This window comes from Plecotus auritus (genome assembly GCF_963455305.1).
Source record: "Plecotus auritus genome assembly, chromosome: 4".
NCBI classification, from domain to species: Eukaryota; Metazoa; Chordata; class Mammalia; order Chiroptera; family Vespertilionidae; genus Plecotus; species Plecotus auritus.
Genome location: NC_137775.1, coordinates 96805449 through 96828391, shown reverse-complemented (window position 1 = coordinate 96828391; position 22943 = coordinate 96805449). Strand labels below are relative to the sequence as shown.

The window sequence follows — 22943 nt, the reverse complement described above, 5'->3', positions numbered from 1 at the left end:
CAGCCATCACCAAGGACAATTTTAGAATATTTTTATTCTAAACCCCACACCCATTAGCAGTCACGTCCCCTTTCCCTCCAACCCCCTTCCCCCCAGTCCTAATCCACCACTAATCTATTGTCTCTATGGACTTGCCTATTCTGGACATTTTGTATAAATAGAATCATACACTATGTGGCCTTTTGATCTGGCCTTTTCACGTAGCATAATGTTTTCAAGGTTCCTCCATGTTGTAGAATAGAGCAGTACAGTACTCCATTCTTCTTTATTACCAAGTAATATTCCATTGTATGAAATACATCTTATTTACCCACCCATCAGGTGGTGGGCACTTCAGTTGCTTCCATTTTGGGGCTAGTATAATAATCCTGTTATAAACATTCCTGGATGTTTTCATTTCTCTTGGATAGATACCTAAAAGTGGTATCATATGTTAACTCTGGATCATGTGGTAACTCATGTTTAACTTTCCCCCCAGTTTTATTGAGAAATAACTGACATACATCTCTGTATAAATTTAAAGCATACAGCACGATGGTATGATTTACATATATTGTGAAGTGATCACCACGATAGGTTTAGCTAGCATCGCTCTTCTCATAATAGGAAAGAAAAAAATTTTCTTCTTGTGACAATTCTTACAGTTCACTCTCTTAATATTTTTCCTATATGCCTACCTACAGCAGTGTTAGCTATGCACATTACATCCCTGGTACTTATCTTAAAACTGGAAGTTTGTACCTTTTGACCACCTTCCTCCAATTTCCCTCCCCCCATCCTCTGCCTGGTAACTACAAGCCTCATCTCTTTCTGTTTGGGTTTTTTAAAGATTCCACATATAAGTAAGATCATACAGTATTTGTCTTTCCCTGACTTCACTTAGCTTTCAAGACCCATCTATGTTGCTGCAAATGGTAGGATTTCCTCATGTTTATGGCTGAATAATATTCCATTGTATAGATACACCACATCTCCCTTATCCATTCATCCATGGGTGTACACTCAGGTTGTTACCATGTGTTGGCTATCTATATATATAAAAGCCCAAGTGACCATTCACTGACATGCACTGACCACCAGGGGGCAGATGCTCAATGCACAGGCATGGAAACATGGAACAGACTGATGAATCTCAGAGGAAAGGGGGAAGGGCAGGAAGAGATTAACCAAAGATCTTAAATGCATACTAGAGGCCCTGTGCATGGATTCATGCACCAGTGGGGTCCCTTGACCTGGCCTGTGGGGACCAGGCTAAAACCAGCTCTCTGACATCCCCCGAGGGGTCCTGGATTGCGAGAGGGCACAGTCCAGGCTGAGGGACCCCACCAGTGTATGAATCCATGCACCGGGCCTCTAGTTGTGAAATAATGCTGCTATGTACATGGGGGTGCAAATATCTCTTCAAGTTAGTGTTTTCATTTCCTTTGGGTATATTCCCAGAAGTGGAATTGCTGGATCACATGGCAGTTCTACGTTTAGTATTTTGAAGGTATGTTTTATATTGTTATTAACTTTTAATCTTAACTCAAGGATATTTTTTCCATTGATTTTTAGAAAGAGTGAAAGGGAAAAAGGGGAGAGAAACATTGACATGAGAGACACATTGATTGGTTGCCTCCTATACAGCTCCGATCAGGGGTGGGGAGCAAACTGCAATCTAGGATGTGCCCTTGACCAGGAATAAAACCCGAGACCCTTTGGTTCTAGGGCCAACATTCTAACCACTGAACCAAACCAGCAAGGGTGAGGATATGTTTAACCTTTTGAGGAACTGCCAGACTATTTTCCAAAGTGGCTACACAATTTTACATTTATACCAGCAGTGTATTAGAGTTTTAATTTCTCCACATCTTAACCCACACTTGTTCTGTCTTTTTTATTATAGCACCCTAATGAGTGTGTAGTAGTATCTCATTGTGGTTTTGGTTTTCATTTCCTCGATGACTAATGATGCTGGGCATCTTTCCATGTGCTTATTGTAAAGTCTATTCAATCTTTTGTCCATTTTTAAAAATTGGGGTATTTTTTTTCAGTATTGAATTGTAGGAATTCTTTCCATGTTCTAGCTACAAGTCACTTATCAGATACATGATTTGTAAACACTTTCTCTCATTCTGTGGGTGGTCTTTTCAATTTTTGTTGATGATACCCTTTGAACACAAAATTTTAATATTTTGACAATGTCCGATTTATCACTTTATTTTGTTGTTTGTGCTTTTTAATGTATAGCTAAGAACCCAGTGCCTAATCCTAAGTCACAAACACTAATACCTATGTTTTCTTCTAAGAGTTTTATATATTTAAATATTTTATACATTTTTAATCTTTGTATGTGGTATGAAATGGGAATCCAAATTCATTCTTATGCATGTACATGTTCAGTTGTTCCAGCATCTTTTGTTGAAATTATTCTCCCCCATCTAATTATCATTACTCTATCAAAAATCAGTTGGTCATAAAATTGAATGTTTATTTCTGGATTCTTTTGGTGTACAGGCCGATGCTCCAACCAACTGAGCCACCTGGCCAGGGCTTATTTCTGGATTCTTAATCCTCTTCCATTGGTCTTTATGTCTTTCTTTATGCCAGTACCACACCACATTGACTACTATAGCGTAAGTTTTGAAATCAGGAAGTGCAAGTCCTCCAACTTTGTTCTTTTTCAAGATTGTTTAGGCTATTCTAGGCCCCTTTAATTTTAGGACCAGCTTCTCAAATTTCTGCAAAGAAGTCAGCTGAGATATTAACAGGGTGTGTGTAATCTGCTATCTTAACAATGTTAAATCTTCCAATCCATGAGCATGGGATGTGTTTCCATTCATTTAGGTCTTCTTTAATTTCTTTCAACAATGTTTTATAGTTTTCAAAGTATAAGTTTTTCAGTTCTTTTGTTAAATTTGTTCATAAGTACTTTGTTACTTTTGATGCTATTGTAAGTAAAATTCATTTCATTTCTACTTTGTTCAATTGCAAGTGTATAGAAATACAATTGAACTTGAATCCTATGACTTTGCTGAATTCACTTACTATAGAAGCATTGTTAGTGGATTCCTTAGTATTTAAAAAAATATGTTTTTATTGATTTCAGAGAGAGGAAGGAGATGGAGATAGAAACATCGATGAGAGAGAAACATTGATTGGCTGCTTCCTGCACGCCCCTTACTGGGGATCAAGTCGGCCACCAGGGCCTGTGTCCTGACTGGAAATCCAACCAGCAACCTCTTAGTACATGGGACAAGGCTCAACTACTGAGCCACACAGGCCAGGGCTTTGGGATTTTTTTATATACAAGATCATGTCATCTACAGTTTTACTTCTTCCTTTCTGATCCTTCTTTTTCCTTGCCCTATTGCCCTGGCTAGTCCCTCCAGTGCACTGAGCAGTGGCAAGAACAGACATCCCTTTCTTCTTCCTGATCTTTGGGGAAAAACATTAGGTCTCTCCCCATTCAGTGTTATTTGTGGGGTTTTCATACCTATCAGGGTATATCATTGACTAGGTTGAGGAAGTTCTCCTCTATCCCTAGGTTTTTGAATGTTTTTATCATGAAGGGTGTTGAATTCTGCCACATACTTTTTCTGTGTCTACTGAAATGATCCTTTGGCTTTTGTCCCTTGTTTTGTGGGTAAGAGTGTATTACATTGATTTTCAGATGTTGATCCAACTTGTCCCAGAGGGCCTGTTTTCTAATGCTGCCTCCTGGGTCCCATGAGGTGCTCAGCTGTGGTAGCCTCTGGGCAGAGCGGAACTATGGCAGCCCAAACCCATCTTTCCTGGTTTTTGAATGGACTGTGCCTGCCTCCTACGAAGAACACCCTCAGAAACACTGTCACATGAGAGAACCTACCCCAGGCCAGGAGCAGGGGCCTCTTTGGGAATTTGTGCAGATGAGAGGGCATGTGCAGAAGGTGGGAGGGGCCGGCTCCAGCGCTCTGCTGCACGGCTCCCGGGCATCTGGGGACTGGCACAGCAGCAGGGACCATCGCAGGGGCCCAGCACAGGCGGCCACTGCCACCTCAGGCTTTATCACAGGGGGTCCCTGTCACACAGGCTTTCCCATTTCCCAGCTTTGTCCATCAGAATTAAGTGTCCCTGGAGGGGGGATGGTGATTGGCTTCCACAGCATTCCCGATCCCATCACCCCTCCTTCTGCCGACAGCTCAGCTTCCCTCCTGCCCCAATATAACACACCTCCTCTGTCAGATTGGGACCTTGCCACTCTATTTCCTGGACTGCCACGGAACATGCAAGGTGCTCAGAGGGCCCAGGGAACAAAGGGAGCATTTAACACACACACACACACACACGCACACGCACACGCACACGCACACGCACACGCACACGCACACGCACACGCACACGCATCTGAATATTGAACTGAAAACTTGCTTTTCAGTTCAGAGGTAAAACCTGGACTCTGCTCAACTATAAATAGAGTATCAAAAGGTGTTTTCTAGGCATTTCTGGGTGTGGAAGATAGCCTGGGAAATGTCGAGACCCCGAAATTCAGGAATCCCAGGGTGTTACCTGGAACAGCGGGCTCTCAAGGTGCCGCGCCAGCCCACCAAGGCCCGCTCCCGCTCCAGGTGGCCTCTCCACGGCAGGGAGGAAGGGGCCCTCAGGGCCAGCGCAGCACAGGATTCCAGATGCAAGTGGCACTAAATCTGGGGACCATGAGAAGTAATCAGTGCAAAACAGGATTTGGATGTGGGAGACAGGAAGAAAAGTTATCCCAAACGGGGGTCAGTGCTGTGGGAAACCACGCTGGGCTGGAGAATGGCACATGCCTCGAGGTAGACTCACCCTGAAGGACCTGCCTTCTCTAAAGAATGATGCTAGAAGGGGAAGGGGGCCCTCACCTAGGCGCACGTTCCCCTTCCCTGCTACTGTTAGCGTCCAAAGTGAGTCAGGACACCCACTGAGACATGTCTTCTTGGGGAACAAGGATCCATAATAAACTGCTCTCCAGTCAACTATTACTAGGCCACTGGAACACCAGTCCTGCAAAAGCACCCCAGGGCCTTCCCTGGGGGTGAGCCGCCTGCACCTGTGAGGACATGACCAAAGTCACCAGACCACAGGCTAGAGCAAGGGCAAGAAACACGGAGGAAGCAGGCCAGACTGCCAGGTCCTAGGCCAGGACCACCCATTGTTAAGTTCTGCCTGTCTCCAGACCCCGGCGTTGGGCAGAAGTCAACGGAAGAAACAGGGCTTGGTGCTTCAGCTGGGCCCACACCAGCCCCTTCTGCTGTCACCATGTGACTACACCAAATGACTCAGTAAAAACTGCAAACGCCACCCACAGATGGTGCAGAGATGAGTCAGGGGTTTGGGAGGAACACCTTTGGAAGTTGGGAAGCCTTTAAAGGGACTGTCTCCCTAGTGAAAGACCTACGCACTGCTTGTTGATCTGTGAATGGCATCTTGGCCAGTCTGATTCAGAAACCACCCCCAATCTCCACCCCACCCCACCACCCCAGGTGGCTGATCTACACCGAGCCTGGCACTTCTAAACCCAGGCTGCGCTGCCTCAGCCCTGCCACTCTATAGCACATCCTCACACAAACACCAAAAACTGAGAAAGATCAATGTAAGAGACTCCCCACAAAACTTCAAATCACCACCAGTACATTTATTTGAGGAAGAAACGGTCAAATCATACCAGGGACTTTTAAACTGGGTACGACTAGAGACACTGATCTGCCTAACTTCTGGGTGTTCACAAGTGCACAGGGAACCAGATCCCGCTCACAAGGCGTCACCATTAAGCAGGTGTGCATTCAATGAGGTACACATTCTGAGCGGCCACATGATTTCCCATTCAGAAGGTGCTGCCTTGCCATCAGAAAAGTAGTGTTGAGAAAACAGGCAGAACCTAGCCACAGCTTCTAGCACAGGCCTGGGCATGATGGTGGCTGGTGGCAGGGGATCACGCCCTATTTACAAGCAGGAGACGGTGCTCCCAGCTGAGCTGCAGGGGGAGCTGGGGCTAACTGGGGGTGAGTGGTGTGGGACCTGACATCAAAAGCCTTTTCCCATCCAACCTGGGCCTCTGCAGCATTTTGACCTGCAACAGGCAGACCTGGCACATCTGTGAAGCACGGGGATTCTGCTTCTGAGAAGCCTGGGCCCCCTTTTCCTCCCCCGCCACCCCGTTCTCCAGCCCTGCCCCACCTTCCCCAGGCCCAACAGGTGACGATCCCTGGATGCAGCCTCACCCCACTCAACCCCGCTTCTGGACAGACACAGGGCAAACATGGACGCCGAAGCCCAGCTGGGCTGCAGCACATCTAGGTGTTGCAGGGTTAGAGTTGTCTTACAAGGGCCCAAGCTGATCAGGCCCCACCCGCGGTGGCCAGGCTGAGCCGCGGTTTTTAGTGATTCAGGTTACTCCAGGGCAAAGCACGATCCTGATGACACCCGGCGGAAAAGGAGGCTGGAGCCGCGGAAGAGCTGGCCCTGGATGGGAAGGAACAGTCGGGTCAGTGAGGGGGAGGCCGGCTTTCACATCCTGCCCCCGAGCAAGGCCTGTGTGAGGCAAAGAAGGGCCCAGCAGCTCAGAGCTCAGGGTCAGGGAGGGCCTAGGCTGCATTCCTGAAGGGCAAGGGCAAGGTCACAACCTGCCCTGTGCTGAAGTGGTTCATTGGCCACTTCATGCCACAGGGTGTCCACTGTTGATGGGCTACTCAGTAAGCACCCCCCCAAAGAGAAGGGTCCTTCTGGCTTCAGAGCCCAAGTGGTCCGGGGCTCCTCCAATGCCCACAGGATGAGATGCACAGGGAACGCACTGGGTCACTGGGAAGAACTGCACCCGGCTCTTGCCTCGCTGCGTCCCTCCCGTCTGTCCTCTCACTAACCCAAGGTCAGCACCTGTGCGGGCTGCTCGCCAGGCACTGCCCCATTCACAAGGCAAATCAAGGCTAGGAAGGCAAAGATCTGCCCTAGACACCCGGAACCTTGACTTGGGGGCCTAAGGGCTCCAGCCAGTAGAAAGGTGCTTGGGTATGCAACACCAAACCCTAAGACTGCCCCCCTCACCAGGCTCACCATGTGGCCCAGGTCAACCCTCAGGCTCTCCTGGACACCAGGGTGTCCCGCAAGAGGGCTCGGCCTCCAGTACGCCAGCTGCCTGGCAGGAGCTGGCCTCAACCCCACGGCTCCATTTCCAGCGTCTTATTCAAGGTGTAAGATGGTGTGTGCCACCTCCCCATGGCTCCCTCACATTTGATCTAGAAGTCTTTAAGAGTTGAAGAAAAGAACTCAGATCTAACTACCTCAAATCCTAAAATAAAGTGAAAAGCCAATTTAAATGTCTTAAACCAAGTCTACATTTACATTCTCTTTATCCTCCTCACAACACTGGATTCCATGGCAACCCTTATCTTTCCATGCAATGAAGCACCCACAAAACCATGTGGCTGGCTCGACGTGTGGGAATGGGAAGACCGCCTTTGGGAGCTTGCTCACCTGCATGCTCAGGTACTTCCAGCAGTGAATCCAGGACTTGAACACTGGGGAGTAGGGGGGGAGCCCGGCCTGCAGCCTGCCAGGGAAGGGGAGCATGTTAGACCCAGAGAGCCCTGGTGGTGATCACCAAGGAAAGACCCCAAGAAGGAATGGCTTGGCACTGCCACTACCCACATCCCGAACCAGTCATCCCAAAGGGGAGCCAGGGTGCCAGGTGGGACGTCAGGCCTAGATGGGAGGGGGCAGAGTGCTGGACAGGCTCAGCTGGGTGCCCCAGCAGCCTTGGCAAAGTGCCTGGTGGAAGGGTGCACACCTACCCACAGTTGTTCACAGCCATGAGGTCACCGACCAGCAGGAAGGGGTAGGTCAGCATGCTCACTGCAATCTGAAACCCAGGGAGACCTGCGTGTCAGTGACCCCCTTGCCAGCCCCACCGGGGCCCAGGGAGCAGGGGCACACTGTGCCAACATCCTACACCACGGCCGGCCCCCAGCTACCACCAGAGCTGCCTTCCCAAACCCCTCCCAGGCCCCTGGGGCAGTGGGAAGGGTGGCTGACTTGACTTACCCCCATCACAAATTTGGTGTAGCTGCGGATGGCCAGGGCTTGGCTGAACTGGAGACAGAAAGGAAGACCAGTTTGCCACGGATAACTCAGGATGCACACATCACACATGCAGAACCCTGCCATGCTGCCTGGTCCTGGCCTTTCACCCTGATCGCACCCTGCCTCACACACCCCTGTGCACACTTTCGGGGCCTGCCAGCAGCTTCCATGGCCTTGGAACAGAGCCACAAGAAGATCTGGGAGGCAGGAGTGGGATAGCCAGACTGAAGGGATTCCCGTGGTCCTGCTGGGGACGGTGAGGAGTGAAGGCCAGGCAAGGGGATCCCTGGCTGCTGGCCTGTGCAACCCCACTGGCTGTGAGCTGCGAGGGCTTGGCCTGTGCCTGCCTTGATCAGTGTCTGAGGCTTGGCACACAGTGCTCAGTAAGTGCTCACCGGCTAGAAGACAGCCAGCCACCTGAACTACCCAGGCACAAAATCTGTCCTATAGCAAAATGGGGGGAAGCCTGGGCTTCCTGCCCTCTTCAGACCGCAACCTTGCCCAGAAAAGGGGACTACCTAACCTTCAGCATCCTGTGGCATGGCCATCCCAACAGATGGATGCCCTGCACCCCTGGATGCAGGTCTGCTCAGCCCTCTGCCCAAGTGGCAGCTTCATCTTAGCCTTTAAGCCACACAGAAAAGCACTTAAAAAGTACTTTCAATGGAGCTGTTAACTGCTGTTGTTGGAGGCTAAATGCAGCAGCCCCTGGTCAAACACCTGCCCACCTAGAGGGAACCGATCAGTTGTGGGATACCCCCCATCTCAGCTGTCCCAGCCTTGCCAGGAGATGGCAGCAGCTCCCCCACCCACAAGGCCCTGAGAAAGGGGCCATTTGAATTCGCTCACTTTGAAAGGCCAATAAGACCGACAATTTCCATGAGCAGAGGCTCTCAGTGGGGGCGGGGCACTGCCCACCAGGCACATGCCCACACACAGAACTGCCCAGACACAGACACATGTAGACTATGACACCCTCCACCCCCACCCCCCAGTGATCCTGGTAGACAGGTCCCTAAGCCCTCCCCTTCCTTCCTGGGGTTGGCAATCCCTGCTGTTACAATGGCTGGCTACCAGGAACCCCCACCCATCACTGTTCCCCAACTCTCATCTTGATTCAGACAGAATCAGTCAAGCCATCAGGTCCTTAGACTCCTTTCTTCTTGGTGCCTTTTAGAAGGCAAGGCCTCCGCATGCCTGACCCAACTGCTGAGGTCTGTGTACAGCAAGTGTGTGGGCCACTGTGAGCACAATACTGGGATGCTCCTGGATAGCACACTTCCTAGTTGATTTGAAAAACCACAAGGGGGCGGGGGAGCACCCCTACCTGGCACAGGGAAGGACTTAGTCCCAGCCCTGTCTATCCCAGCCAAGTGCCTCTGGAGAGCCCTTCCATCTCTGGGTCTCAACTATCTGTGAAACAGGATGACATACCTGCCCTGCTCCCTTCACAACTGGGGTGTTCTCAGGAACTAATGTCATAATGTTCAGAAAAGGGTTTTAAAAGCATAAAACACTAAGCAGGAGTTAAAGGGTTGCTGGGAGTCGGTCTATATTCTGTTTCCTGACCCCTAGTTGGGTCATAACTCACACAGCCTTAGATAAGCTAGGATTTCTTATTTTAAAGCTGCCCAGGGACGGGCATTCCATAAACTCCAGGTTTCTAGTCTGAGTGAGGCAAAGCTGACCTGGGGACAACAGAGGTCTTCTCTCAGATCTCTCCCCCAGAGGCCCTCTCTAGCCCTTGGGGCCTGACACTCAGAACCCCAAAGTCCTTGAATCTGCCCCAGACCCTGGGCATCAGAGGTACACAGAAAGATGGACAAGTCCTTGTTCCAACAAACCTGGGAACCTGGATTCTGGTCGTTTCCCAGCCCCCCTGGGGAGTCACTCACGCTGTCATCCACCAGGTAGGCATTGATGAAGTGGGCCAGCAGGTTACAGCCCCACAAGAAAACCACATCTCCCAGGAGGTGAGGGATTAAACCACTAAAAAACAAGGTGAGCAAAGATGAGCCGGGTAGGGAGGGGAGCATTTCCTGGGGGCTCCACACCCAGGAAGCAGCAGGGATGTTCCAAGCTCCGAACTTCAGCACATCCAATGCCTCAGGCAGGAAGCCTGCAGGGCCACGGGGCCAGCGGCTATGCACACAGGAGGGCACCCTCCTTTCTCCAGGGCTGGGGGTTATGTGCTTCGTCTATACCAGATTAGCTTCTGGTTTCACAAGTGTTTTCAAACCACAGAAGCTGGGCCTCAAGATGTGAATTTTGCTAAATCTGGGATTTTCAACACAGATTATGAAAGAGTGCCTACACGTTGGTAGTTTTCTCCTGGTCTTGATACCTAACCAACTCTCACAAAACACTGCTCAATGCATGTTGTCTTCCCCCAGAATGTTCACAACCAAGCAAGCTTCACAAGCACTGACCTTTTAAAGCAAGCAGAGAGGAGGCTTCCCCCAGATACAGCACTGAGGATCTGGGGTTCTGCGTGTGCGGGTGGTTTTTAATGTGCTTGTTTAGATAGGGAATGACTTGAAAAGATTTCCAGAAAAATGGCTATCTCTTGGGAGGGGAAGTAGAATTATGATTTTTGAGTTTTTAAAAATCGAATTTCAAAATACTTCGAAAGTTCACAAGAATTAGATGCAACACATCTATGTTATGAGGGATATTAACAAAATGAACCTCGTGAATGCAATTTCTAATCATGCTGCTTCCACCTGCGCTCAGGTGACCTCTCCACACGTACCCTTTGGTGCTTTCTGAGAACTGTAACATCTGCATGTGTCACCTATTCCACACCCACGTGAAGATAAGGAGAACCCAAAGGTTAAGTGACCCAACAGGAGTCCTAGTCACACACCAGAATAACACTATACAGTGAGTGTGGAAAACACCAGAGGTGCCCTACCTGGTTTGGCTCAGTGGATAGAATCTCAGCCTGCAAACTGAAAGGTCCCAGGTTCGATTCTGGTCAAGGGCACATGCCAGGTTGTGGGCTCGATCCCCAGTAGGAGGTGTGCAGGAGGCAGCCAATCAATGATTCTCTCTCATCATTGATGTTTCTCTCTCTCTCTCCCCCTTTCTCTCTGAAATCAATACAAATATACATATTTTTTTTAATATATTTTATTGATTTAGAGAGAGGAAGGGAGAGGGATAGAGAGTTAGAAACATCGACGAGAGAGAAACATCAATCAGCTGCCTCCTGCACACTCTCTACTGGGTATGTGCCTGCAACCAAGGTACATGACCTTGACCGGAATCGAACCTGGGACCCTTCAGTCCGCAGGCCGACGCTCTATCCACTGAGCCAAACCGGTTAGGGCAATACAAATATATTTTTAAAAAAACCAAAACACCAGAGGTGGTGATGCGTAGTGTTTTAAAGTCTGATATACCAGTCACGTGGGCAAATATTTACTCATGTATTTGCTCATGTATATGCATATATGCATGGGTGTATATATAAAAATGTGTGTGTGTACATAAGTCAAGGTTTGGCACTATTGACATTTAGGACTGAATAAGCCTTCGTTGTGGGCTGCCCTCTGCACTGCAGGATGTTTAGCAATAGCCCTGGCCTCTATTGCATACCAGCTGGGACAACAAAAGATGTCTCCAGGCAGTACCAACGTCCCTGGGGGCAAACATCACCTCCTGATGAAACACACACCCACACGCACGCGCACACACGGAGTTGTTTCTTGGTTACATTGGATTATAAATGAAAACATGTGGCCAACTATAAAACCACAATATGAGTAAATAGAGAGCCTGTATTTTGTACATACATGTCACTGCCTAGACCTTAAAAGGCAAAACAGATGACACTTGTCAGGCCCGGCTTTTGGGCTCCATCTATAGATTATTCTGTCTGGTGTTTTCTTTACAGGTAAAGTAAGGTGGGTGTGAAGGCAGAGGGTCTGTGGTCCTTGGGAGCATGTGTGCCCTGCTGGTAGGTACTCTGCACAAACACAGGTCGAGCAGGGCCAGGTTTTCTGACTTTTTAAAAGAAGCCAGAAATAGGAATTGTTATGTGAAATTCCCTACATGTCAGATGGGAAGAACTCAGAAATGCTGTCACTGGGAGCTGTCAGTGTTCGGTCCTCAGTGCATGGCACAGATTGTCAGTCATTTTTTCAGCAATGAAACGAAGGACGATAGAGTGCCCTGGCTCATGCCCAGCCCCATGCCCACCTCCAGCCCTGGCAAATGGACAGGGCCTGGGTGGCCAGTGCAGTCAGCACTGAACAAATAGTACCATCTCTGTGTGGGCCGTGTCTGGACAAGCCTGCACAGCTCTGGTCCAGACGATGTGTAGCTCGAACGCGCTGTGAAGTACAGCTACTCAGGCAGGAGTGGGGCCTGGGGTTAGACTGAGGCCAGCAGCTGCGGCCAGAGAGGCTGAGTGAGCCTGTTAGCAGAGCCATGCCCGTGGCCAGCTTTGGGGGTATAAACTCACGTACACGAAGAATCCCAGCAGCCCCTCCTCTTTGAAAATCTTCCCAATGGAGCTCAGCACGCCGCTGTGAAGAAAGCAAGACAGGGCTAGAAGTCACCGTCATCTGGAGAAGCCCATCCCTCTACCCTCCACCCTCCCCACTGCTGCTCAGAGCCATGGAGTCCTGGCTGGGATGGGCAGGGGAAATTCTGTTTCCAGGCAGAACCCAGTGGAGATGACAGAGCTCTTGTTTGGGGGTGAAAGGGTATTTACCCAGTTCAGAAACTGGAGAAACCCTACCAGCATTGGAGCAGAACTCAGCAGTTAGCAAGTACTGTTTTCTGTGGGTCTGGAATTTAGGACTAAACCGTTCAGCCTGGGCTATGGCACCATGATGGGCACTTCTGCCTGGCCCTAGACTTATCTCTGGCTGAACAACCTTTTGGTAGAGAAGCCTGAGTGAGAGCAGGTGGAGTGGCAAGTGGCGAGATTTACTTTCCCAGAAGGCAGAGGAGGAACACAGAGACCTGCAGCAGGAGGCCCTGCAGCAGACCGCCCAGAGGCAGCCTGGGAAAGGCATCTGGCCCTCCCCAGCAAGAAGCCTGGGGACTGGCGCTCATCACGGCCTGCAGGAGACTAGACGGGCTTCTAGGTGAGAAATGGAAAGGAGGCTCAAGAGCAACCCCTGTGACCTTGGCTAGCAAAGCCAAGTGGCCTGTCCTACATGAGGCTCTGCAAAGCCTCAGGCGGCAGTGGCCCAGGAGAAAAAGAGATGGTGGGAGCCAAAGCCTTGGCTAGTGCTGGTTCCAGGGCACGAGCCCTTCCAGGCCCCACTATCTTTCTCCTCAGAACAGTGGCACGGCCACTCCTGGTCCCGTCTGCCAAGCTCACATTTCAGTCTGGGGGAATGGGCCAATTTCCCACTAGTGAACCCAAAATGAGGCCCCATAGCAGCCAAGCTTCCTGGGGCAGTGACCCCCCAGGACAGCAGCAGAAAGCAACTGAACCCAGGAAATGAGAATTAGAGAAGGTAACAGAGGTGTGTCCTCCTGTCACAGGCATCCAGGATCCGTCTCCTGTCCTGACTGAGCCTCTGAGGGGCAGGGAGGGATAATGCCGGAGGGAAGGGCTGTGTCAGCACACCTCTGCCCCAGCCCCCTGCGCAGTGCGGCACGCAGATACGAAGTGAGCACTTGGCAATCAGCTGCAGTGGACAGAGGAGGAAACGAGTTGTGAGCAGGTGCTAGGACAGTGGAGAAAACCTTAGGGCATAACCTAGGGGGCAGGAGGAAACCCTGTTTCAGTCCTAAGTAAAGAATCAGCTCTGGTGCCAGGATTCCTAATCCAAACCAACCCCAAGCCCACGCACCTCTCTGCAGGGCACCCAGGCCCGTCCCGGGCAGCCCGGACAAGAGACATTGAGAATAGGCCCCTGGACACAGACTATGGAGGCCACTACCAGTTCCTCTGAAGCCAGCACATTAGAGCCAAGGCTGAGAAGAGGCAGTGACTAGCCCAGCATGGCCTGTCCTCGCAGACTCAGAATGGGGACGAGGCCATGCTTCTCAGTCCCAAAAAGAATTACCCACCTGTACTTGGCCTCCCGTCCCACAAACTGAACCATGCAGCGCATTGAGATGACTGAGGAAAGAGAAAACACACAGAGGTGACATGACGCAAACACAGAGCCCAGGACAGCCAGCTGTGGGGTGCCCACTGGAGTGGCCCCTGCACATCATGGCCTGGGTCACAGAGTGGGGGCAAAGGGCCTTTGGGCTTCCCAGCACACCCCATGGCCATGGCACCCCGTCTTCTACCTGGGAAGAGCCTCAGCTCCCTCTGGACAGGACTCCCGGCCAATCTCTCCTCAGTAGGGTTGAAACGCAATACTCCCACCTCACTGCCCCTTCCCCGTATGTCTACCACTGCCCAGCTACAGTCCATGAGGGCCATCCCATTCTGCGCTGCGGTCTCCAGTGGAGCAGCTCACCATGCAGGGGGTGGGCCAGCATGCGGGACACGCACTGCATCATCATCTCGTAGGAGGTCTGCAAGAGGGCAGAGGGGGGTCAGGGGAACCCTGGCAACCACTCAGTCCGGCCTGCCTCTGGAACTGACACTGCTGCGGAGCTAAGAGCTCATATGGGGCACAACCTGAGATCCCACAGCCCCCACATGGGGTCAGTCTGCCTCAGGTGGCCCCACTTTTGCCCACCTCCAATTCCCACCACCCAGGAGTGCTGCTGGGGCAAGGCCAGGCCCCAAAACAGCTGAAGGCTTTCTGGGGCTCCCTGCAGTATCCAACACTGGCCTTCCATGTCACCCCTCCCATGCAAGCATGAGGACCCAACTCTGAGCCTCTTCAAAGACCTGTCCAACTTGACAGTGAGAAATAACCCCACTCCTCTCCCAGGGCCTCTCCCTCTCCAATTCCAACACCCACCTCCTTCACCACCTTCCTCAGAGAGGTCTTCATGTCGTCCTTGTTGGACACCTGCTCAATCTCATCTGGAGGGAAAACCTGAGACAAAACACAAAGGAGGGCCAAGCAAATTACAGTGCCTCTTACTGTAACTCGTGGGGCAGAGATGGCAGGAAGCAGCTCCTACCACTTTCTCTGCAGTGGCCACTGGCTGGGCCAGCCTCAGGTAACCCCCAGGGCTGGAGCCTGGTGTCACAGCCGTGGGAAAGCAGGAAGACTGTGGGGCAGGAACCCTCCCGACCAACGAGTGGGGCCACCAGGGTTTGGAGCCTGGCTATGGTGCTGGGGTGGAGGCCCGACCAGTCTGGGAAGGGGGGGCAGCTGGACCAGTGCACATGGCTGCCTCTGGGGTGGCCGGGAGCTCAGGGGAACCTTGGCAACTGCTGCTGACTTCACCGGGCCTCACCTTCTTCATGCTGCCCCGGGTCACGGTAGAGAGGGCGTTGGACATCAGTCGGGGGCTTAGGCCTCGGAACAGCCCGATCTTCCCATCCACTTGCACAATGTACTTGGCTAAAAGGAAGCAGGGGTGGCAGTGTCACGCCAGCCCAGACACCCACTCCGAAGTCATAGTCACGGAGGGGAGATCTGTCCAGGAGCCTGGAAGCCACCAGGCCCCACCAATTTCTTCTCTAGCCCATTCCTTTGTGTAAAAGCCTTCAAAACATATTTCTGACAAACAAGTTCACGTATTTCCTTTTTTAGCTTTGACAAATCTACTTAGCAAACTCAGCTCTAGTTTTCAACTCAGCAACTTCAGTGTTGCAACCCAGAAACCAGTTCTGTTGTTCATAAAAAAATGTTTTTCTCAGGGGAAAGAAGAAAGGGAAGAAGGTAGAGTTCCCATAGACAATAATAAAGTTTGCAACCCAAGGGAAGAAAAAAGAAAAAGGAAGAGCTCCCAGAAGAGGCTCAAGAGTGTCCGCTGGGCATGCCCGGGGACCCCACCTGGCCCCTGGTGGCATTTATTAATCAAGATGGGAGAGGACATGCAAGTGGAGAAGGAACCAAAGCAGAGGCACCAAGGATCTATTTTACAGAAAAAAAGGTCAGCAGCCAGGGAGCTAGAGCCCACCTGTGAGTCCGTGCTTCTTCACTGGGGTCTCTGAAAGGATCGCTTTTTTAATGTTTTGTTGTTTTCTTTAATATCAACTTTTAAACTGTTCAAAAAGCCGCTGTACTTTTACAAAGCTGCATACTTGGAAGCTGGCAGAACGTTCTCAGACAATGCTCCCCTCAGACCCACGACTTCAGCTCTCCAGCGCCTCACAGTGGCAGGAACTGGCTTGTCTGGCCTTTCTCTGCAACCTGTCTGCCACCCAGCAGTCCACTGCCACTGCCAGCGGGCTTTCCCAGGTTGCAGCACCTGTTACCTGCACACTTGCTTCCTGAGATGGGTGGGGCTGGGGAAAGGGGGGGTGGTGGAGGAGGGAGGACACAGACACTTGGCTTCAGAGTGGGCAGAAGGGAGGTTTGTTTTGGGGGAGGGGAGCACCAGTCAGTAAGAGGGAGAGGGAGGCAAGGTAAACAAGTGTGATCTCCAGTGAGGCACTCAACCTCTTTCTATTCACCTGCTCACCAGCGAAAAAGGAGTTAGGGACCCCCACTTCCCCCACCTCTGAGATGAAGAATGAACAAGTGAGAGCAGAGAAAGGCATGCAAAATGCCCACAGAGGCCATGCTGGGCCCAAAGCCCCGCCCTCTCTCCTCCCCGCTGGTTGCAGGGGTTCTGCAGTCCCTGGAACTCTCTCCAGGAAGTTCTCTCTGCGTTACACCTTCACCCATTACACCTTCACCACGACAGGGGGAGTAGATGCTGTCTAGACAGGCTCTAGGCATCTACATAGCCGAGCCTCTTCCCATGGGAGAGCAATGTGGTGTCTGGAAACACCCAATGGGCATCTGCTACAACACCCGGATGGAAACACCATTCATGTAAACCGGGGTGGGGAGCACCTTAGAACTCTGTTCACCTTCGCAAGCAGAGATAAAGTGAGTCAAGATCCCCTCTCCTGAGTCCTTTCGGGAATGACTGTGACATGAATAAAGCCCGTCTGGGCTCTACCTCTAGTCCCTCGCATGGCTGGAGGGTGCCCAGCCATACAGAGACACCCCAGGGAGGGGCTGGCAGCCCACACCCTGCTTCCCACAGACCCAGTGTTGACTGTGTCACCAGCCTCACTGTACTTCAGGGGGTGCCTTCCTCATGCTGATCTCCCCTCCCCCACACTGACAATCTTTAAGTAAAAACAAATAAGAACACATTTCCCCACAAAATGACACGTTCTGACTGGCCCCAGACTGTGCCCAGCACCATGGCGGCAAGACTGAAAGAGAAACGTGACCTCAGATTCTACCAGCAGTGTATGAAGTGAAAAAAAGGGGACAGGAGGCAAAGCCCCAAGTTATTCAGTAGAAACAAAGGTTTTCAGAGAACATTCTGGAATGACCAAACAGATAAGAGCAGAGGTGGAGGAGGCATGAGGGGATCAGGCTGGCTGTGAACTTAGACAACAAGGGCACATTTAAAGCAAGTCCCCATCATGATCACCCTATGAGGGTGGGGACTGGGAGAGGGACAGCCATAGGGGGCTTGAAAAGATCTTGGGCAGCTGGTGCCCACGGGCCAGGGGATGAGCAGCAGAGGCAGCCAGGTGGGCTTCTTGGTGGAGAGACCTTGGGACAGGATGGGGAGGGGTGTGTGAAGGGCCAGGCATGAAGATGCTGGTGCCACTCTGCAGAGGAATGTGGGCCAGGGCAGTGAGGCTGCGTGCCCCAGCTCACCCGGCTGGTCAGGGCACACCACAGGTAAAGCCAGATTCACCATGCACTGGTCTATACCCAGTGGGTGGAGATGCCAGAATGAGTTGGCTCCATGCCCAGGGAACACAAAGGAAAGAGGACGAAGAAAGAAGAAAAAGAACCAGGCCTCCTGCTATAGCAGCAGGAAAGCAAAAAAGCTAGTAGCAGGGCTGGACTGCTCAGAAGGCAAAGGACACCTCACTGCCCACCCTCCCCCTCCCATTCCAGGCACAACCTGGGGGCAGGGATGACAGGGACCAGTGTCGTGACTGGCTCCTCCCTTGAGCACCTGTCTGCCCCCCTTTCCCCGCCCCCCCACCTGGCCTGCTGCCAGGTAGAGGATCTGGACCAAAGCTGTATTATTCACCTGCTCTCACCCCAACACCCTGCTGCCTCAGGCCACACTCTGGGATCCCCCTCCTCCATGCCAGCTCTGACTCTGGGTGCCATGCTGCCCATGTGTTCCCCAGGGCCAGCTGGGCCTACTCGCCACTTGATGCTTCTCTTTTGTCGGTGTGGGCGTTCCTGCCTAGGAAGCACACTCACCGTAGGTGAAGAAGCTCGGCAGATAGAGGACCTTCCTCCCCAGCACATTGGTCCCAATGGTGGGGGGCATCGGCTCATGGCCCACCTTCAGAATCAACAAATACAAAAGGAAGGTCAGATTCCACTGCTGACTCAGCCTCACTGCTTCTCATCTTCCCAGGCTTCTAACTCTTTCCCCACAAATTCTAATGCTGTTCCTGTCGATGTTTTCCCCATCAAAACATAAAAGAAATTTCATCAGTGTCTATAACCATCAGGATCATGAATCTCCCAATGAACAGAAATGTCTAGTCCCAGATACCACCCTACCACTATCCAAGTCACCCCCATCGCCCAACATTATTACCTTCAAATTCCAGATATCCCCAGGACAAAATCCCCTATTTTTATGTACTTTGAATCGCATGCTCATCTCAGAATAAATCTCAGTTTATTGTCATCTCCAGGTTAAAAACTTCAGTCCAGTCTCAATTCTAAATGTGGTTAACACCAAAACACAGCACATCCAAATCGCACCCCAAACTTCAGACAGCTCAGCTCCAAGTAACCCATTCCAAAGGTCACCCACAACTTGAATTTCTTACCGCAGCCACAGAAGATGTCAACAGATCTGTCCCTCTCATTCTCAGGCAGAGCAGGCAGCCACCTCAAATCCCAGCTGCTCCTCAAACAATTCCTCAATTGTTTTCTAATCTCAATCACCCATATCCTTGTGACAGAATGTGCCCGCATTTCCAGGGGCTATGGTCACTTTTGCTGTGTAGATGCTGTTACATATGTTAACCTCATGTAGGTGAAGGACCAAGCCACCCACACCCCGTGAGGAAGTGGGGTCTTTCTGAGGGGTGAGGTTGTTTGCTATGCTGCCAATTGAGGAGACTCTCTGCTGCCAGGCAGGAGGCAGGGTGTCCGGGAGACCAGCACCTAAGTGGGGTGTGAGAAGTCTTCTTCCTTGACAGGGGGCTGTGACAGCAGCCCTGTTCCTCAAAGCAGGCCAACTGAGTCTGTGGACCCGTGAACCAGAGCAGCAACTTTTTCTTTTCAAATAAATATATTTTTATTGATTTCATAGAGGAAGAGAGAGAGGGATAGAAACATCAATGATGAGAGCGAATCATTGATCAGCTGCCTCCTGTACACCCCGCATTGGGGATCAAGCCTGCAACCTGGGCATGTGCCCTGACCGGGAATGGAACTGTGACCTCCTGGTTCATTGGTCAACGCTCAACCACTGAGCCATGCCACCAGGCAGAGGAGCAACTCTTGAAATGTGGAAAGCAGAAATGGCAGGATTGGGAGCTCTGCCTTAAAAACTGAACTAGGAAGCTTCTAGTGCTTTCCTGGGTCAATTCCCTTTCTTCTTTGCCTTAGGGTTTTTGAAAGGTCACGCTGCCTCTTATGGATGGGATTCTGAGCTACATGACATATTACTGATTGTAAAATAAGAAAGCTTCTCTGGATGAGGACCTTCTTTTTTTAAAAAAGTCTATCCCAGGGGAGCTGGAGAAAAGGGATGAACCAGCTGACCTAGGCAGTTAGACTTCCCCTTCTACACATTCATTCCCTTGGGTTAAAAGCTCAAAGGTTTTGAGTTTTGTTTTGATTTTTCCTCTTACACAGGCACATTCCCTTTATCCTCTCTACTCCAAGTCTGAGCTATGCTCTTTTGCTGTCTTATCCAGTCTAGTCACAACAATTTGGGAGTTCTATTGATTCCAATTTCACCCCTAAATATGCTGTGTCCCTTCACCTCATGTCCCCATAGCTTCCAAATCTACTGAGTCTATATTTGTAACTTCCACCTGGGTTATCAAAGGCACACTGGCCATACTTCACCCTTATTCCCCTTGCCCTCAAAATTTCATTATTTGAGCCCATGTCATACTTACCCAATTTCATCCCCAATTCTGGGAACCCAGTCCAGAGCTGTGGCTCTGTATCAGATTCTGGCAGAGTTAGTCCATCCCCTTCAATCTCCAAATCCTGAAAGCTAACACCCACGAGCCCTGATCTTAGGCACTGCGCTCTTATTTACCCCAAATCTGCCACTCCAAGCCTGTTACCCCCAAAACTGGTATCTACCTTTTTACAAAATGTTACTGATTCCTAAGCTATGCCCATCAAAATTTCACCCTAAAGTATGCTATACTCAGGACCAGCTGAGTTCAAATTGGATAGGCCACCTCCCTACCAGCCAGTTCTTCAAACCGTTTAGCCTCCCTTTGCTCCCCAATTCCCCATTCTCCCTTATTCCCAATTCTCTATTCAAATCACCCTTATTTCAACTTCTTCTCAAACCTGCAAACCAAATCTACAATGGTCCAAATGATGAAGCCACTTCCCACTTCCTTTCCTTGGAGCACCCCCCCTATTCCTATACTCCAGCATCCTCCACTCCACAGATCCTCCTATCTGCCACTCTAAAATCCCAGCCCTCACCCAATCTCACTCCAGCAGCCAAAACTCAGCTCCCAGTACCCTTACTTCACGTCTCAGGTACCATGTCATAGCCTCCAAATCTATTACCCCATTCCCTTTATGCCCTCTACTCCAAGTCTGATTTCAATTACTCTTATCCATTCAAGTCCCTTTTATTCCAATGGTATCTCCCACTGTCAGTACAATTATAAAGACAGTAAATCTGACACCCATTCACCTCAACTCAAATCAAACCTCAAATCTTGGTTGGGTCTCCATCTCAATTTTTATCTCCCCCTGCCCACTCTTCTTAACTGGAAAATTCTAGGCTAAATCTTCAGGCCTGAACCACCCCCATCTAAACAGTGCCCATCTCGGTTACCCCCACCTAATTCGGCCAAATATGCATCCCTCCACCCTGCCTCCTTCCAATTCAATCTCTCCCTTTCTCAAGGAGCCTGCTTCCGCTGCAAGGCATTGCTGGCCAGCACCAGAAAACCCAGTGCACCTGCATGGCACAGTGCCAGACATCCCTACCTCCGCCTCAGTTTCTGCCAGTCTCTCTATCCTGTCATCTTATGTCCCAACTACCCTTTCTGCCTAATTCCAATACTTCAAACCCCTTCAGCCCCTCCCCCCCCCGTTACAAGTGCTGAGACCCATCTCCCGACCCCCACCGTGACTTCCATTTTCTCCTCTAAATGCGTCATCCTTTCCCCTAAAAGCCTCCTCGCTCCCCCTCTCCAGACAAAACGCCACAGTCCCCTCCCCCACTGCGTCGCCCTATGTTCCCCTCCTCCCACCAAATCTGTCGTCGCTATCAGATCCAGAGCCCCCCATTTCCTGCTAAATTCTCCGCCTTCCCCTCTCCCAAATTCCATCACCAGTGGTTCCATTGCCCCGCCCCTCCTTCCTGGAGTCTGAGGCCTTTCTCCGCTCTTAATTTTTGGCCAAGGCCCCCCGCCCGCCGTCCTTTGTCTTAAATCCATCCCTATCAAAGCCAGAGCTCTTGCTCCCTTCACCCTAAATATGTGCTCATCTTCTAAATATTTTGCCTTGGCCCCCAATTCTCCTTCTCACCCATTCGCCAAAACTTCCTGCCCCTCCCCCAAATCTGTTGCTTTTTCACTCACCCCCAAATATGCCCCTTCCTTTCTATTCTAAGTTCTCGCCTCCCTTCCTTCATCCCCGAAAGAAATCCGTCTCTATCCCATCGCCCTCTCCTTGCACCTCCAAAACTCCTTGTTCCTTCCATCCTCTCCCAAATCTGTCGCTCTGACCCCTTCGCCCCCTCTCCTACACCCTCAAACCTGTGCCCCTGCATCCCCCAAACCCTCCTGCCTTCCCCCTCTCCCGTTGCTGCGGCCCACCAAACCCTCGGCCCCCGCCCCTCTCCCCAAATCCGTCGCCATCGACCCCCCGCCCCAATCTGACCAGATCAAGGCCTGTCACCTTCACGTGAGCGCCCCCGGCCCCCACCTGGATGAGTAGTTTCACGTAGAGCAGCGGGTGGCTGAGCGCCGTCACGCCCGCGCCCAGTGCCACGAAAAGGGCCTCGGTGGTCGGGGCGTTGTCCCCAGAGCCCAAGCCCCCGGAGCCGCCGTCCATCCTGCGGGCGGAGGGCTGCGCCGCAGGCCGAGGGTGGCGCGGGTGTGCGCGGTGCGCGGGCGGCGGGTCGCGAGCCCGGGCCTCCACCCCCGCCGCCGCTCCGCCGCGCGCTCCGGCTCCAGCTCCGGCTCCCGCCATCCCCGCGGCACCGCCGCGAGCCTTGGGCGCCACTTCCGGGTCCGAGGCCCCCATGGCGCCGGCCGGCGAGGTCACTCCCCATCACGTGATGATGGCGCCCCGCCCCTCGCTGACGTCAGAGGCCGTGCCCTGCCGCGGCGGAGCCGCAGGGGATCACGGGAGGGCAGTGCGCGGGGAATACGCGCTGGACGCGCTTCCCGGCCGGGCTGGAGTCTGGCTCCCCGCTCGGCGGCCCGGGTAGCGGGCTCGGGCCTGGGTGGCCTCCACAGGCTCGGGTGCTCTCCCGAGATACCCGTGAGCGGCGGGGGCGGGGCTGGCGGTTCTGGAAGCCAGACGTCCCCAATATGGTCTGCGGCGTTGCTAAACCCGGTCCGGGCTTCGGGAGTTTTCCCTGCAGGTCTCCGTCCGCCCCTTTTCGGCCCGGATCCT

At 51.7% G+C, this 22943-nt stretch overlaps 1 protein-coding gene across 2 annotated transcripts; it reads right to left on the bottom strand.

Annotated features, from left to right (window-relative positions):
- Nucleotides 1-5611: 5611 nt before the first annotated feature.
- On the bottom strand, nucleotides 5612-22602 carry MTCH1 (mitochondrial carrier 1). 2 transcript variants are annotated; one of them, XM_080664860.1, is made up of 12 exons: nucleotides 22248-22602; nucleotides 18351-18435; nucleotides 15409-15515; nucleotides 14964-15041; nucleotides 14511-14568; nucleotides 14110-14161; nucleotides 12546-12605; nucleotides 9918-10062; nucleotides 8035-8082; nucleotides 7785-7852; nucleotides 7468-7543; nucleotides 5612-6459 (listed from the first exon to the last, which is right to left on the bottom strand). In XM_080664860.1, exons 1-12 carry the CDS (start codon nucleotides 22566-22568, stop codon nucleotides 6388-6390), a joined length of 1170 nt encoding a protein of 389 aa, XP_080520986.1. In that variant the 5' UTR covers nucleotides 22569-22602; the 3' UTR covers nucleotides 5612-6387. The 2 variants fall into 2 exon arrangements, with proteins under 2 accessions (XP_080520986.1, XP_080520987.1); XM_080664861.1 differs by having other exon boundaries at nucleotides 9969-10062.
- Between the last annotated feature and the right edge of the window lie 341 nt (nucleotides 22603-22943).